Source organism: Heterodontus francisci, chromosome 50 (assembly GCF_036365525.1).
Source record: "Heterodontus francisci isolate sHetFra1 chromosome 50, sHetFra1.hap1, whole genome shotgun sequence".
Taxonomy (NCBI): Eukaryota; Metazoa; Chordata; class Chondrichthyes; order Heterodontiformes; family Heterodontidae; genus Heterodontus; species Heterodontus francisci.
The window spans coordinates 5,976,732-5,995,392 of NC_090420.1; the positions used below are offsets into that span (position 1 = coordinate 5,976,732).

General features: G+C 43.8%; 1 protein-coding gene across 1 annotated transcript; it reads right to left on the reverse strand.

Moving 5' to 3' along the window:
* Nucleotides 1–281: 281 nt before the first annotated feature.
* LOC137358455 (histone H2B 1/2-like) lies at nucleotides 282–659 on the reverse strand. The gene has a single exon (XM_068024419.1). It carries the CDS (start codon nucleotides 657–659, stop codon nucleotides 282–284), a length of 378 nt encoding a protein of 125 aa, XP_067880520.1.
* Between the last annotated feature and the right edge of the window lie 18,002 nt (nucleotides 660–18,661).

The following is an 18,661-nucleotide window of genomic DNA, read 5'->3' on the forward strand; positions in this document are numbered from 1 at the left end:
TCTGACTCTTACCACTGAAAGCAGCTGTTAATGCGGTCATTCAGGGGCTGTGCAAAACCACAATAACAGCTTTAAGCAAAAAAGTAAAGGCGGATGAGCGGATTATGGGTTTTAGTTCGGTTTATGGGACAGCAGACAAAAACACAGCAGTGGGACATTTATTATGCTACACATCGTCTTAAAATGATTTCATAGAGATGATGTAGCTTTTTCAGAGAGATTGTGGGTGGCTTTGAAAAGAGCCGTTGTGTTTGGGATGTTTTTCAGTCCATTGTGCAGTTTTACTTGGAGCTGGTGTACTTGGTCACCGCCTTTGTCCCTTCCGACACGGCGTGCTTGGCCAGCTCCCCGGGCAGCAGCAGGCGCACGGCAGTCTGGATCTCCCGGGAGCTGATGGTGCTGCGCTTGTTGTAATGGGCCAGGCGGGAAGCCTCACCCGCGATGCGCCGGAAAATATCATTCACAAACGAGTTCATGATGCTCATGGCCTTGGAGGAGATGCCGGTGTCGGGGTGAACCTGCTTCATCACTTTGTAGATGTAGATGGAGTAACTCTCCTTCCTCGACTTTCTCCGCCTCTTGCCGCCCTTTGCTGCCGGTTTATTTAAGGTTTTCTTGGCGCCCTTCTGAGCAGCTGCTTTCTTCTTCTCCTCAACCATCTTCAGATTCAATTTCAGACACAGAAATAAACCAAACCCCTTCCGAGTGCGGATTAAATAGACAATCCCACAGCTCTATGCTAATGAGGGATGGGGGAAAGTAAAGATTATGATTGGGTGATTGGGAGTGATGTCACAATGGTTTTTTATTGTAATTCCACAATTGGTCTCTTTCGCCATCCAATCAGATTAAATATTTGCAACCAATCACAAACACCCTTACTGCAATCAGGAAGTATATTACACAAAGACTCTCTCCAGTCCCAGTTTATATTGAAAGAACGCTCCCTGTGTGGAGCTTCCTAGAAATGTCCTGGCTGTTGTTAGGAGGACACTTATTGACTGATTCTGTGTCGTTGTGTCTCTGCTATTGCATGTGAGTGTGCAATTAATTTCCTTTTTAGTCTGGGCGACTGTGTTTGAGTGTTTTATGTAATTTGGTAACTCTCAGTCTCTGGTGCTGTCTGGATTCATTCTGTCTCTGTCAGGTACTGTGTTTGAGTGTGAGGAGATGAGGTGGAGTGTTGCAGCAAGGAAGATGGAAAAGAGCATTGGTGCCGATGACACAGCCTTACTTGACCCCAGTTTGCACTCGGATTGGGTCAGTGATAGATCCGTTGGCAAGGATTACAGCTTGCATGTCGTAGTGCAGTATGTTTTAGGAGGACAGTCCATAATCCCTCTCGGTTGGTGGAGTCGAAGGCCTTTGTCAGGTCAGAGAAGGCCATGTATAAAAGTTGCTGCTTCTCCCTACATTTTCTTGAAGTTGTCTTGCTGTGAAGATTATGTTCACTGTGCCTGTTGATGGACAGAATCCACATTGTGATTCCAGTAGGAGCTCTTCAGCCACGGGGAGGAGGCAGTTGAGAAGGACTCTTGTGATGACCTTCCGTGTGGTGGACAGCAGGGATACCTCTCTATAGTTAACACAGTCGGTCTTGTCAACTTTTTTTAAAGATGATCACAATTACCGCATCGCGGAGGTCCCCTGACATGCTCTCCTCCTTCCAGTTGAGGGAAATGAGACATGTATTTGTGTCGAATGTTTCTCTGCCATATTTTAGAATTTTGATGTGAATTCTATCTATTCTGGCAGCCTTATTGTTTTTTGGCTATCCATCTCTAGTATCATGTGTGAATGTGGGATTCATTCTGTACCTGTCACTCACTGGTACTTTGTGAAAGTGTGAGATACATTCTGTATCTGTCAGTCTTCGGTATTGTATGTGAGTGTGGAATACATTCTGTCAGTGGCACTGTGTGTGAGTATTTGATTCATTCTGTCAGTCTCTGGAATGTTATGTGATTTGGGACTTAGTCTGAATCTGTCAGTGGTTCTGTATGTGTGGAATTCAAGCTATATCTGTCAGTATCTCAGTGTGTGTGAGTTCATTCTTTATCTGTCAGTCTCTGGTGATTTATGTGAGTTTGGCAGTCACTGAATCTGCCAGGTACTGTAGGAGTATTTGAGAATGATTGTGTATGTGTCAGTCTTTGCTACTGCATCGGAGTGTGGGATTAATTCTGTATCTGTCAGCCTTTGGTAGTGTGTGTGATTGTGGGATGAATTAATTCGCAGTCATTGGTGCCCAGTATGAATGTGGAAATCATTCTGTAACTCAGTCTGATATTGTTATGTGAGGGTAGGAATCACGTGTATCTTTCAATCCCCGGTGCTGACTGTGAGCATGGGATTCATTCTGTACCTGTCGGTGGTAATGTATCTATCTGTGGGATTAATTCTGTACCTTTCAGTCACTGGTATTGTGTATGAAAGTGGGATTAATTCTAGATCCGCCACACATTGGTTGTGTGTGTGTGCGTAAGAACATAAGAAGATACGAAATAGGACAGGAGTAGACCATTTGGCCCATCGAGCCTGCTCTGCCACTCAATAAGATCATGGCTGTTCTGATTGTGGCCTTAACTTCACTTTCCTGCCTGCCCCCATAACCATTGACTCTGTTGTAGATCAAAAATCTGTCTATTGCTGCGTTGAATATATTCAATGACACAGCCTATACAGTCCTCTGGAGAGCAGAATTCCAAAGATTAACAACCCACTCAGAGAAGAAATTCCTCCTCATCTCCTTCTTGAAAGAGAGACTGCTTATCTGAAACTCTGGCCCCTAATTCTACAATCCCCCACAAAGAGAAACATCCTCTCAGCATCTACCTGTCCAGCCCACTGAGAATCTTACAGGTTTCAATAAGATCACCTCTCAATCTTCTAAACTCCAGTGAGTATAGGCCCAGCCTGCTCAACTTTTTCTCATAAGACAATCAAACATCCCAGCAATCAGCCGAGTGAACCTTCTTTGAAGTGATTCCAATGCAAGTATATTCCTCCTTATTTAAGGAGACCAAAACTGTATGGGGATGGGATGTCACTAATGCCCTGTAAAGTTATGGCAAAACTTCCTTACTTTTATACTCCATTCTCCTTGCTAAAAATGCCAATTACTTGTGATACCTTCATGCTAACATTTTTGTAATTCATGTACCTGGACACCCAGATTCCTTGGTACAGCAGCATTCTGCAGTCTCTCTCTATGTAAATAATATTCTGTTTTTCTATTCTACCTGCCAAAGTCGACAATCTCACATTTCCCCATATTATACTCCATCTGCCAAATGTTTTCCCACTGACTTAACCTATCTATATCTCTTTGCAGACACATTTTGTCCTCCTCACAACTTGCTTTCCTACCTATCTTTGTACCATCTACAAATTTGGCAACAATATACTTGGTCCCTTCATGCAAGTTATTAATATAGACCATAAATAGTTGAGGCCCCAGCACTGGCCCTGTGGTACTCCATTAGTTACAGTTTGCCAATCTGAATATGCTCCATTTATCCCCACTCTCTGTTTTCTGTGAGTTAGCCAATCCCATATCCATGTGTGTATAGTTTTCAGGTGTATCTGTCAGTGCCTGGTACTCTATGTGAGTTTTGGACTCTTTCTCAATCTCTCGGTGCTACTATTTGTGTGTTAGGTTGCTTTAGATGACTCAGGCTGAGGTACTGTGAGGGAGTGCAATAATCAACCTATAGTTTTCAGCATCTGGCACTGAGCATGTGTATCAGCATCACTTTATCTGTCAGTATCTGGTACTCTGTGTGAGTGGGGGATTCATTAGATAACATTCCGTCCCTGGGACTGTTTGCAAGTCTGGATTCATTTTGCATAAAATGTCAGCACAGCAACAGGCCACAGATGTGGTCGGTTTTGAGCAGACAATATGTTTGAAGTTTTGCCAAGTATTAAATATCTGTCACTGTGAACATAATAGCGAAAGATAATGTATCTTTCAATCTGATACAGGATTGATGTGCAAATGTAACTCAGGCTGTACTAATCAATTTGATCAATGCCATTCAGTCTGACTCTGAGGGAGAATCTTGGACTTGTGTGTAAAATGAGCTCAGTCTGGAATTGTACAGTATCTTCCATCTGACACTGCATGAGGTTTTTGGACTGGTATGTAATTTATAGCTCAGACTAAACTCATCAAATTTGTATCTTTTAGTTTCACAATCCGGATGAGTTTTAAACTGGAATCTGAGTTTGTATCTCAGGTTATACTATATTTCAGAATCTCTCAATCTGATTATGCACTTGAGATTTTGACTTGTATCTAATGTATATGTCTGGACACATTATGGGAATTAATACTGATAATAAACTGATAACATGTGTAAATATTGGATCTCAGAAGATGTTTTTTTTTAGAATTAGAATTAGAATTAGAACATTACAGCGCAGTACAGGCCCTTCGGCCCTCGATGTTGCGCCGACCTGTGAAACCATCTGACCTGCACTATTCCATTTTCATCCATATGTCTATCCAATGACCACTTAAATGCCCTTAAAGTTGGCGAATCTACTACTGCTGCAGGCAGGGCGTTCCACGCCCTTACTACTCTCTGAGTAAAGAAACTACCTCTCACATCTGTCCTATATCTATCACCCCTCAACTTGAAGCTATGTCCCCTCGTGTTTGCCATCACCATCCGAGGAAAAAGACGCTCACTATCCACCCTATCTAACCCTCTGATTATCTTAAATGTCTCTATTAAGTCACCTCTCCTCCTCCTTCTCTCCAACGAAAACAATCTCAAGTCCCTCAGCCTTTCCTCGTAAGACCTTCCCGCCATACCAGGCAACATCCTAGTAAATCTCCTCTGCACCCTTTCCATAGCTTCCACATCCTTCCTAGAATGCGGTGACCAGAACTGCACGCAATACTCCAGGTGCGGTCTCACCAGAGCTTTGTACAGCTGCAGCATGACCTCGTGGCTCCGAAACTCGATCCCCCTACTAATAAAAGCTAACACACCATATGCCTTCTTAACAGCCCTATTAACCTGGGTAGCAACCTTCAGGGATTTATGTAGCTGGACACCAAGATCTCTCTGTTCATCTGCATTGCCAAGAATCTTCCCATTAGCCCAGTACTCTGCATTCCTGTTACTCCTTCCAAAGTGAATCACCTTGCACTTTTCCACATTAAACTCCATTTGCCATCTCTCAGCCCAGCTCTGCAGCCTATCTATGTCCCTCTGTACCCGACAACATCCTTCGGCACTATCCACAACTCCACCGACCTTAGTGTCATCTGCAAATTTACTAACCCACCCTTCTACACCCTCTTCCAGGTCATTTATAAAAATGACAAACAGCAGTGGCCCCAAAACAGATCCTTGCGGTACACCACTAGTAACTAAACTCCAGGATGAACATTTGCCATCAACCACCACCCTCTGTCTTCTTTCAGCTAGCCAATTTCTGATCCAATGCTCTAAATCACCTTCAACCCCATACTTCCGTATTTTCTGCAATAGCCTACCATGGGGAACCTTATCAAACGCCTAACTGAAATCCATATACACCACATCCACTGCTTTACCCTCATCCACCTGTTTGGTCATCTTCTCGAAAAACTCAATAAGGTTCGTGAGGCACGACCTACCCGTCACAAAACCGTGCTGACTATCTCTAATGAACTTATTATTTTCAAGATGATTATAAATCCTGTCTCTTATAACCCTTTCCAACATTTTACCCACAAACGAAGTAAGGCTCACAGGTCTATAATTACCATGGCTGTCTCTACTCCCCTTCTTGAACAAGGGGACAACATTTGCTATCCTCCAGTCTTCCGGCACTATTCCTGTCGACAATGACGACATAAAGATCAAGGACAAAGGCTCTGCAATCTCCTCCCTAGCTTCCCAGAGAATCCTAGGGTAAATCCCATCTGGCCCAGGGGACTTATCTATTTTCACACTTTCCAAAATTGATAACACCTCCTCCTTGTGAACCTCAATCCCATCTAGCCTAGTAGCCTGAATCTCAGTATTCTCCTCGACAACATTTTCTTTCTCTACTGTAAATACTGACGCAAAATATTCATTTAACACTTCCCCTATCTCCTCTGATTCCACACACAACTTCCCACTCCTATCCTTGATTGGCCCTAATCTAACTCTCGTCACTCTTTTATTCCTGATATACCTATAGAAAGCCTTAGGGTTTTCCCTGATCCTATCCGCCAATGACTTCTCGTGTCCTCTCCTTACTCTTCTTAGCTCTCCCTTTCGATCCTTCCTGGCTATCTTGTAGCTCTCAAGCGCCCTAACTGAGCCTTCACGTCTCATCCTAACATAAGCGTTCTTCTTCCTCTTGACAAGCGCTTCAACTTCTTTAGTAAACCACGGCTCCCTTGCTCGACAACTTCCTCCCTGCCTCACAGGTACATACTTATCAAGGACACGTAGTAGCTGCTCCTTGAATGTTATTGAGGTTAATTCTGTAACTTTGAAAAGGGAACCATGTGTCAGAACATAGAACATAGAACATAGAACATTACAGCGCAGTACAGGCCCTTCAGCCCTCGATGTTGCACCGACCTGTGAAACCATCTGACCTGCACTATTCCATTTTCATCCATATGTCTATCCAAGGACCACTTAAATGCCATTAAAGTTGGCGAGTCTACTACTGTTGCAGGCAGGGCGTTCCACGCCCCTACTACTCCCTGTGTAAAGAAACTACCTCTGACATCTGTCCTATATCTATCACCCCTCAACTTAAAGCTATGTCCCCTCGTGTTTGCCATCACCATCCGAGGAAAAAGGCTCTCACTATCCACCCTGTCCAACCCTCTGATTATCTTATATGTCTCTGTTAAGTCACCTCTTCTCCTCCTTCTCTCTAACGAAAACAACCTCAAGTCCCTCAGCCTTTCCTCGTAAGACCTTCCCTCCATACCAGGCAACATTCTAGCAAATCTCCTCTGCACCTTTTCCAAAGCTTCCACATCCTTCCTGTAATGCGGTGACCAGAACTGCACGCAATACTCCAGGTGCGGCCGCACAAGAGTTCTGTCCAGCTGCAGCATGACCTCGTGGCTCCTAAACTCGATCCCTCTAGTCATAAGAGCTAACACACCATATGCCTTCTTAACAGCTCTATTAACCTGGGTGGCAACTTTCAGGGATTTATGTACCTGGACACCAAGATCTCTCTGCTCATCTACACTACCAAGAATCTTCCCATTAGCCCAGTATTCTGCAATCCTGTTACTCCTTCCGAAGTGAATCACCTCACACTTTTCCGCATTAAACTCCATTTGCCATCTCTATGTCAGTTCTCTGTGTATTTAATTTGTAGCTGAGGTTGCACTATTGTGGGATTGACACACTGATAATTTGATAGTGGGTGAGAATTTGGACTGGGATTTATGTATCTCCCTGTCAGTGGTACTGAGTTGGGGTGACATGAAAACAACGTCTGTCTCTCCTGTTCTGTTTGATTGAGGGATTGAAAATGTGTCTCTGGAACTATTTCTGCTGTCTGAGACTGTGGAACGGATGACCTGTCTGTGTCTCTGCGCTCTGTGAGTGATAATGTACGGACTGTGTGTGAGAAGGAGCTGGTGACTCTCTTCCTTGTAACTTGGTGGAGGAAACATCACATTTATTCTGGTTCATTCAATTATTTGTCTGTTTGAACAAAAGTATGTTTGCAACTAAAGTACATGTGAGATCAAAGATACAGTGTTTTAATGAATTTAATCTCTCAAATAATAATGAGCCCCCACAAAGGAAGCCCAGCTATGCAAATATTATCATTGTTTGACTGCACTGCAGTAACAGGTTCTTCCCATTCTGTCTACTTCCCCCGTCTGCACACAACCCGAGAATGGCCTCTCCCTTCCCCCACTTACTCCATATTTCGAGGCCAGTTCTCGCTCCACTCCGCCTTTTACAAACAGCCCCCGCCTCCCCATGAACTTGCCCCGGACTCGATGCTGATCTCTGAGTCTATCTGCGGACACGCTCCCAAAGCGATGTGCTGCTGGAAGGAGGCTGCTGTTTGCTTCCTTCCCCCGGGAACGGGATCTCTCCATTCGCGGCTGTTTTAAACCATCTTCTTCCGCTCACAGGCAGTGCTGGGGGAGGGGAGCGCAGGCGCAGATTTCTGCAACAATTCCGCAAACAGAAACATGGAAAGTTTCCGGCGCAGAATGAGGCCATTCCACCACACCTCTTCCTGAATTATAATAAATACTTTTTCTTTCTACAGGCAAATACTTGAAGGAAGCAGAATAAATATAATGATGCCTCAGCACAAGGGGAAGTGCAGCCGGCTTCTCACACACAGTAAGTACAGTATCATTCAGAGAGAAAAGAGACATCAGTTTCACAATCACTGCCAGCAGTACTAGTCAGACTGGCACTGATCCCAAGTTCCAGAGACTAACAGTCAATCCAACAGTCACACAGAGCATGACAGACTGAAGTTGTTTCCATTTCACCCCAACTCTGTCCCACTGACAGGTAGATACATCAATCCCAGTCCAAAATCACACCCACTATCAGATTGCAAGGCACTGTGTCACTCTCACAAGACAGCAGCCTGAACTACAAATCCAATGTCAGATCGAACAAACAGTACCCGATTGTAAAGTACAGAATTAATCTCAATAATGTCACCAGACTGCAGACTGAGCTACATGTTACACACCACTCCACAAATCTCACAAGTGGTCAGACTGGAGGATACAGTATTAATTCCATTACTGCAAACTGAATGCACTGTTATCTACCAGGACAGAAAACATATTGTAAAATGAAAGGACACAGACCTGAAATGTTAATTGTGTTTCTCCCTCCACAAATGCTGCCTGAACTGCTGAGTATTTCCAGCATTTTTGTTTATTTCATATTTCCAGCATCTGCAGACTTTTGCTTTTATTTTAGAGTTAAAGAAAGATTGCATTGTGAGGTGGGAGTGACTGCCCTTGACATCAAGGCAGCCTTTGACAATTTTGGCAACAAGGCAGCCCTAGCAAAACCAATGAAAATAGAAATTGGGGCAAAATGCTCTGCTGTTTGCAGTCATACCTAGCACTAAGGAAGATGGCTGTGGTTGTTCAGGTCAATCATCTCAGTCTCCGGCCATTACAGCTGGAATTCCTTAGGCTCGTGTTCTAGGCCCAACCATCTTCAGCAGCTTCATCAACGACCTTCCCTCCATCACAAGGCCAGAAGTGTGGATGTTTTCTGATGATTGCCCAATGTTCAGCACCATTCATGACTCCTCAGATACTGAAGCAGCCCATGTCCAGATGCAGCAAGACCTGGACAACATCCAGGCTTGGGCTGATAAGTGGCAAGTAACATTGGCATCAGATAAGTGCCAGGCAATGACCATCTCAAACAAGAGAGAATCTAATCATCTCCCCTTGATGTTCAATGGCATTACCATCACTGAATCCCCCACCATTAACATTGACCATTGGTTACCATTGACCAGAAACTGAACTGGACCAGCCATATTAGTGCTGTGACTGCAAGAGCAAGGTCAGAGGCTAGGAATTCTGCGGCGAGTAACTGACCTCCTGTTTCCCCACATCCGTCCACCATTCACAAGGCACAAGTCAGGAGTGTGATGGAATACTGTCCACTTGCCTGGATGAGTGCAGCTCCAACAACACTCAAGTAGCCTGTTTGATTGCCCACATCCACCACCTTCAATATTCACTCCATTCACCACTGATGCACAGTGGCAGCAGTGCGTACCAGCTAAAAGATGCACTGCAGCAACACACCAAGGCATCTTCGACAGTACCTTCCAAACCTGGAACCTCTACCACCAACAAGGACAAGGGCAGCAGATGCATGGGAACACTACCACCTGCAAGTTCCCCTCCAAGCCACACACCATCCTGACTTGGAACTATATCACCATTCCTGCACTGTCGCTGGGTCAAAATCCTGGAACTCCCTTCCAAACAGCACCGTTGGAATTCCTACATCTCAAGGACTGCAGCAGCTCAAGAAGGCAGCTCACCAGCATTTTGTCAAGGGCAATTTGGAATGGGCAATAAATGCTGGCATAGCCAGTGATGCCTATTTCCCAGGAACAAATGAAAAAAGTGAGGAAATAGTGAAGGGCTTCCATAGAATACATGCAGATATGTTTCCTCTTGTGGTGGTGTCTGAAACGAGAGCCAAAAATATAAAATCGACATTCATAAAACCAATGAGGAATTCATGAAAAAGGTATGTATGCAGTGAGTGGTTAGAATCTGGAATTTGCAACCACAGGGAGAGGTCGAGGCGATAATATCGATGCATTTAAGGGGAGGTGGAACAACTGTATGGGAAGAAAGGAATTGAGGGATATACATATGGGGCTTTATTTTTCTTTATTTGTGCATATGAAGCAGGATGGCTGGAAATATGTGTAGAGCATCGAGCAGTTGGGATGATCCCAGTGCAGTGTTTTGTCTGGATGGATCTGCCCAGAACACTTGTGATGCAGGAGCTGGGAGCTTCAGTACTTCAGTGGAGACAGATACTGACACTGGTTTTCATTTGTGGGTGTTTTTAATGATTATTAATTGCGAAATTAAATTCACCTCTTTGATATTTAGCACCTCCCCTGTTCTTGAGTTAAGACATATTTTTTCTTCATACAGGCAAATACTTGAAGGAATCGTGATGAATGTGATGGTTGCTGCACTCGAGGCACAAGGAACAGTGCAGCCAGCTCCTCTCATACACAGTAGGTACATTATCACTCAGAGTACAGAGGGATAGACAGTTCATCAGTTCCCTAGTCTCAGACTGCAGAAGTAGTCAGGCCCACATTGATCCCGAGTTCCAGAGACACACTTTCAATCCAACAATCAAACAAAGCAGGAGAGAAATAAGTTGTTTCCATTTCACCCCAATTCAGTCCCATTGACAGTCAGATACCTCAATCCCAGGTCAAAATCACACTCATTAACAGATTGAAATACAATGTGTCAATCTAAATATAATGCAGACTTAGCTATCAATTAAATATCAGATAGAATTGGCACATGGTACTGATTGAATGGCACAGAATCTAACGTAATGATGTATCCTGAGATTTAAATTAAATACCATACTCAAAGCTCACATCCATTCATTATAAAGGATGTTTAAACATCCCCATAGTGTACCCTGAGATACAAGTTACATACAAGTCCAACATTCATTACAGTGAAAGTTTCTAAGGTGCTGAAAGATATTGTAACCTGAGACTCAAATTAGATACCAGTTCACAACTCACCCACACTGTGAAATGGAAAGATACAGAATCAATTCCATTAGTGTAGATTGATCTAAATATTATATACCATTCTAAAAACTCAGATAATATCAAACTGAAATACAGTATCAATTCCATGAGTGTAGATTGATCTAAACATTGCCAGTCCAAAAATAAAACAGTATTAGATTAAGTAATGCTGATAGAAAGTGCAAACTGTGATGTAAATTAGATGCCTGAACTCACCCAGACTGCGGAATTTAAAAATACAGTCGACTGAGATACACATTATTTACCAGCCAAAAACATCTCAAACATTATCAGTGTGAAATAGATTATCAATTCCATTTGTGTAGATTGAAATCCACAGAACAAACCAGTAAAAAATCTCGGACAGCGGTATGGTGGTTTTGTGGTGACATTACAAGACGAGTAATCCTAAAGTCTCCACTCATGGTCCAGAGAAACAAGTTCAAATTCCATTACAACAATTGGGTAATTATAGTATCATAGAATCAAAGAAAGTTTAAGGCACAGAAAGAGGCCACTTGGCCCATCGTGTCTGTGCCAGATGAAAAACTTTCCACCCATTCTATTTCCACCTTCCAGCATTTGGTCTGTAGCCCTGCAGATTACAGCACTTGAAATGTATAACCAGACTTCTTTTGAATGAATTGAGGCAGTGAGTTCCAGACCCCCACCACCCTCTGGCTGAAAAAAACTTTTCCTCATCTCCCCCGTAATCTTTCTACCAATCACTTTAAATCTATTTCCCCTAGTCACTGACCTCTCCGCTAAGGTAAATAGGCCCTTCACTTCAACTCTATCCAGGCACCTCAACATTTTGTATGTTTCAATGAGATTTCTCCTCAGCCTTCTCTGTGCCAAGGAGAACAGCCTCAGCCGATGCAGTCTTTCCTCATAGCTGCATTTTTCCAATCCCGGCAACATCCTCGTGAATCTCCTCTGTACCCTCTCTAGTGCAATTACATCCTTTCTGTGATGAGGCGATCAGAACTGCATACAGTATTCGTTGTGGCCTGACTAATGATTTATACAGTTCCAGCATAACCTCCCTGCTCTTAAATCTATACATCGGCTAATAAAGGAAAGGATTCCATATGCCTTCTTACCACCTTATCGACCTGTCCTGCCACCTTCAGGGATCTGTGGACATTTACTCCAAGGTCCCTCACTTCCTCTACACCTCTCAGTACTCTCCCATTAATTGTGTATTCCTTTGCCTTGTTTGACCTCCCCAAATGCATCAACTCACACTTCTGAATTGAATTCTATTTGCCATTTTTCTGCCCATCTGACCAGACCATGAAGACCTTCCTGCAGTCTGCAGCTATCCTCCTTGCTATTTACCACACAGCCAATCTTTGTGCCATCTGCAAACTCATACCCCCTACATTTACATCCATGTAGACTACATCAACTGCACTACCCTCATCTATCTTCCTTCTTAATTCTTCAAAATTTCAATCAAGTTGGGCAGACAAGATCTTCCCTTAACAAATCCATGCTGACTTTCCTTGAATAATCTGTGCCTTTCGAAGTAACATTTTATCCTGTCTCTCAGAATAGATTCCAATAATTTGCCCAATACTGATGTTAGACTGACTGGCCTGTAATTATTTGGTCTCCCTCACTCCCTTTTTAAACAAAGGTACAACGGTAGCAGGCCTCCAATCCTCCATCACCACACCTGGATCCAGTGAGGTCTGGAAAATGATGATCAGCTCTTCTGCTATTTCCTCTCTTGCTTCTTTTTAACAGCCTGAGGTGCATTCCATCCGGCGCTCGTGATTTATCAACTTTCATGTACACTAATCCCATTAATATGTCCTCTCTCCCTCTGTATGAATCACATCCATACTTCACACCCCTCTTCCTTATCTACAATATATGCATCTTCCCCCTATTTTGTGAAGACAGATGCAAAGCATTTATTCAGAACAATGCCAGCATCTTCTGCTCTACACATAGGTTACCTTTTTGGTCTTTTCTGTGCCCTACTCTTTCCTTATTTATCCTTTTACTCTCAATGTATTGATAAAACATCTTTGGGTTCACCATGATTTTGATTGCCAATATTCTTTTATGCTCTCGCTTAACTTTCCTAATTTCAATGTTGATTTCCCCCCTCCACATTCTATACTCCTCTCGGCTTTCTGTAGTATTCAGTTCTCTGTGTTGGGCATAAACTTTCCTTTACTGCCTTATTATACCCGTAAACTCCTTGACTTCCATGGGGCTCTAGATTTGGCCTTCCCACCCTTTTTCTTTGTGGGAACATGTTGACTCTGAACCCCTTGAATCTCCCCTTTGAATTCTTCCCACTGCTCTGACACTGATTTACCTTCAAGTACCTGTTTCCAGTCCACTTTCGGTAATTCACTCCTCAGCTTAGTAAAGTTGGCGTTCCCCCAATTGAGAACTCTAACTCCTGTTCTGTCCTTGTCCTTTCCATAATTATATGAAAACTGACTGAATTATGATCACTACCACCAAAATGCTCTCCCACTGCCACTCCTTCCACCTGCCCTCTTCATTTCCTAAAACTAAGTCTAAAACTTCACCCTCTCTTGTTGGACTTGCTACATATTGGCTAAAAAAGTTCTCCTGAATGCACCTCAAGAATTCTGCTCCCTCAATTCCCTCTACACGAAAAGTATCCCAGTTAATGTTGGGGTGGTTCAAATCCCCAACTGTTACTGCCCTATTGTTCTTGCACTTCTCAGATATTTGCCTACATATCTGCTCTTCTATCTCCCCCTGACTGTTTAGGGGTCTATAGTACACTCCCAGCATTGTGATTGCCTCTTTTTTGTTCCTCAGCTCAATCTATACGGTCTCATTTGATAAACCTTCCAACATATCATCTCTCCTCACAGCTTTAATAGTTTCTTTGACCAAAATTGCCACTCCCTCTCCTTTTTTATCCCCTTCTCTCTCACGTCTGAAAACCCTGTAACCAGGAAAATTGAGCTGCCATGCCTGCCCCTCCTTTAGCCATGTTTGTGTAATAGCTATGATATCATACTGCCATGTGTCTAACTGTGCCCTGAGCTCATCTGCTTCATTTGCTATACTCCTTGCATTGATTTAGATATCCTTGAGCAGTGCCAACATTTTTTGTTTTGAATTTCCTAATCAGTGTTTCCTCTCTCTTCTAAACTGCATTAATTTTCTGCCTTCCATTTTCATTTCTGATTTTGTCCCAACTGACTCTACCTTCCCGTCCCCATCTCCCTGCCAAACTAGTTTAAACCCTCCCCAACAGCACTAGCAAAACATCCTGCAAGAAACTCCGTCCCAGCTCTGTTCAGGTGCGACCTATCCAACCTGTCCCAAGAATCTAAAGTCCTCCCTCCTGCACCATCTTTCCAGCCATGCATTCATCTGTCTTATCCATCTATTCCTGTACTCACTTGCACGTGGCACTGGGAGTAATCCGGAGATTATTACTTATGATGTCCTGCTTGCTAATTTCTTACCTTGCTCCCTCCGTTCTGCCTGCAGCACAACATCCTTATATCTACCTATGTTGTTGGTTCTGATGTGGACTACCACTGCTGGCTGTTCACCCTCCCCCTTCAGGATGCTCTGTAGCTGCTCAATGACATCCTTGACCCTGGCACCAGGGAGCCTACACTCCATTCCTGGATTCACGTCTGTGGCCACCGAAACACCTGATTGTTCCCTTGACGATTGAATCACCTATCACTATGGCTTTTCCAGTCTTCCCTGTACTTCCCTTTGCAGCTGAGTCACCCATGGTGCCATGGGCTTTGCTCTGGCTGCACTCCCCAGGTGAAGCATCATTGTCCTCTGTATTCAGAACTGAATACCTGCTGGAGAGTGAGACGCACTCGGGGTGTCCTGCACGACCTGCCTGATTCCTTTTGACTGCCTGGTGGTCACCCATTCCCTCTCTCCCTGCATACTCTTAAGCTGTGGGGTGACCACATCTATAAACGTGTTATCTATGTACAAAGAACAAAGAACAGTACAGCACAGGAACAGGCCATTCGGCCCTCCAAGCCTGCGCCGATCTTGATGCCTGTCTAAACTAAAACCTTCTGCACTTCCGGGGACCATATCCCTCTATTCCCATCCTGTTCACGTATTTGTCAAGATGCCTCTTAAACGTCGCTATCGTACCTGCTTCCACCACTTCCCCTGGTTGCAAGTTCCAGGCACTCACAACCCTCTGTGTAAAGAACTTGCCTTGCACATCCCCTCTAAACTTTGCCCTCGCACCTTAAACCTATGTCCCCTCGTAACTGACTCTGCCACCTTGTGAAGCAGCTTCTGACTATTCATTCTGTCCATGCCACTCATAACTTTGTAAGCCTCTACCATGTCGCCCCTCCACCTCCGTCGTTCCAGTGAAAACAATCCGAGTTTATCCAATCTGCTCATAGCTAATGCCCTCCAGACCAGGCAAAATCATGGTAAACCTCTTCTGTACCCTCTCCAAAGCCTCCATGTCCCTCTGGTAGTGTGGCGACCAGAATTGCACGCAATATTCTAAGTGTGGCCTAACTAAAGTTCTGTACAGCTGCAGCATGACTTACCAAATTTTATACTCTATGCCCCGACCGATGAAGGCAAGCATGCCATATGCCTTCTTGACTACCTTATCCACCTGCGTTGCCACTTTCAGTGACCTGTGGATCTGTACGCCCAGATCTCTCTGCCTGTCAATACTCCTAAGGGTTTTGCCATTTACTGTATACTTCCCACCGGTATTTGATCTTCGAAAATGCATTACCTCACATTTGTCCGGATTAAGCTCCATCTGCCATTTCTTCGCCCAAGTCTCCAACCGATCTATATCCTGCTGTATCCTCTGACAATCATCATCACTATCCGCAACTCCACCAATCTTTGTGTCATCTGCAAACTTATTAATCAGACCAGCTACATTTTCCTCAAAATCATTTATATATACTACAAACAGCAAAGGTCCCAGCACTGATCCCTGCGGAACACCACTAGTCACAGCCCTCCATTCAGAAAAGCACCCTTCCACTGCTACCTATGACCGAGCCAGTTCTGTATCAATCTTGCCAGCTCACCTCTGATCCCATGTGACTTCATTTTTTGTCCTAGTCTGCCATGAGGGACCTTGTCAAAAGCTTTACTGAAGTCCATATAGACCACATCTACTGCCCTTCCTTCATCAATCATCTTCATCACTTCCTCAAAAAACTCGAACAAGTTCGGGAAAACTATGCTGCCTCTCGCTAAGAAATCCATTTGTTTCCAAATGGGAGTAAATCCTGTCCCAAAGAATCCTCTCCAATAATTTCCCTACCACTGAATTAAGGCTCACCAGCCTATAATTTCCTGGATTATCCTTGCTACCCTTCTTAAACAAAGGAACACCATTGGCTATTCTCCAGTCTTCTGGGACCTCACCTGTAGCCAGTGAGGATACAAAGATTTCTGTCAAGGCCCCAGCAATTTCTTCCCTTGCCTCCCTCAGTATTCTGGGGTAGATCTCATCAGGCCCAGGGGACTTATCTACCTTAATGCTTTGCAAGACGCCCAACACCTCCTCCTTTTTGATAACGACATGACCCAGACTATCTACACTCCCTTCCCTAGACTCATCATCCACCAAGTCCTTCTCTTTGGTCAATACTGATGCAAAGTACTCATTTAGTACCTCGCCATTTCCTCTGGCTCCACACATAGATGTAGCTCTCATCCTCACCAATGCAGCACAGTGTTGCCAGTTACCGCTCAAGTTCCAAAACCCAGAGCTCAAGCTGCCAAAGTTGACATCACTTCCTGGCACAAATGGTTCTCCAGGATACGGGAAGCATCTGGGAGCTCCCACATAGCACAGGAGGTGCACGCTAGAGATTGAAGCACCCCTGCCATTCCTTTATGTATTAGTTGACCCTTTGCTACTGCTAAAAAAAAAGCCTGACAAATTCTACAACACCTTAGAATTATGAATAAAACCTTACTAGTACTGATAAATCCTACTAAAAATCAATACAGTTCACTAGTTAAAATAAACCTTACTGAAAAAAACATACTCACCGACTACTCACTTGTTCCTTATTATTCATACTTTTTTTTTAAGTCTGCCAGTTGTTGAGATGCGAGAACCCAGCTATTTACACATTCACCCCAACAGTGGTGTACTAACGATTTACTGATTCTCCTTAACAGCATTTGCTCACAACCAATCACCTTGCAGCTTTCCTGTGATGTCACTATTCACTTTGTTTTCACACTACGGCGACCTGGACTCTTGTCCGCTCCACTCTCGCTGTTTCCGCTCTTTGAGCGAACTCGAACCCGAACTCGATCTGTCTCTCGCTATCACTCTCGCTCGCTCTCTGGGGTCTTTATGCTCCATTCCACTCTCGCTGCTCCCTACTCTCAATGTATCAATCTATGTTTGTCTTGTGTTTAATTTAAAATATGAATTAACTGTATTTTACAACTGTAGGTTTTATTTGGTAGTCCTATGCAAGTTGTGGATTGGTATTCAATATTTCGCTCTGTGAAAACGATCGTGAATGAAAATATAACTTCGATGGGCTGGTATGCAAGCTCCAAGTCCTTCAGTTTGTCATAATCGATTTGATACTGTATCATTCAGTCTTAAACGTTGTGGTATTTTTGGACTGTTATGTGATGTGTAGCTCGGTCTAACGTCTGATGTATATTATTGGGATTTATAGCATCATAGGAAATAGGGGCAGTAGGCCATTCGGCCCATCGGCCTGCTCTACCATTCAAATAGCTCGTGGCTGATCATCTACCTCTACGCCATTTTTCGCCACTATCTCCATATCCCTTGATCTCATTAGTATTCAGAAATCTATCAATTTCTGTCTTGAATATGTTCAATGATTGAGCCTCCACAGCCCTCTGGGGTAGAGAATTCCACGGATTTGCCACACCAAGTAAAGATATTCATGCTCATCTAAGTCTGAAATGCCCGGCCCTTATTTTGAGACTGTGTCCCCTTGTTATAAACTCACTAGCCAGAAGAAACCTTCTATCCATATCTACCCTGTGAGACCCTGGAAGAATTTTGTAAGTTTCAATTAGATCATCTGTCATTCTTTGAAACTCCAGAGAAAACAGGGCCAGTTTCGGCAGTCTCTCATCATCTTCCATCCCAGGGGATTAGTCTGGTGAACATCTGTTGCACTCCCTCTATGACAAGTGTCAGGCAAATCCCCACCTGCCAAGACTGAGGGACACATTATTTCACCGCATGAACATTAAAACTTAAAAATTGCAAGCCCCAGACTGGAAAGACATTCAACAGACAGTGTTGAAACAATGGGGACCCAGTTGTTGCTTCCCCAATGCACAGAAGAAATGGTCAGACCAGTTTTAGTCACATGACTAACTGGCTATTGCA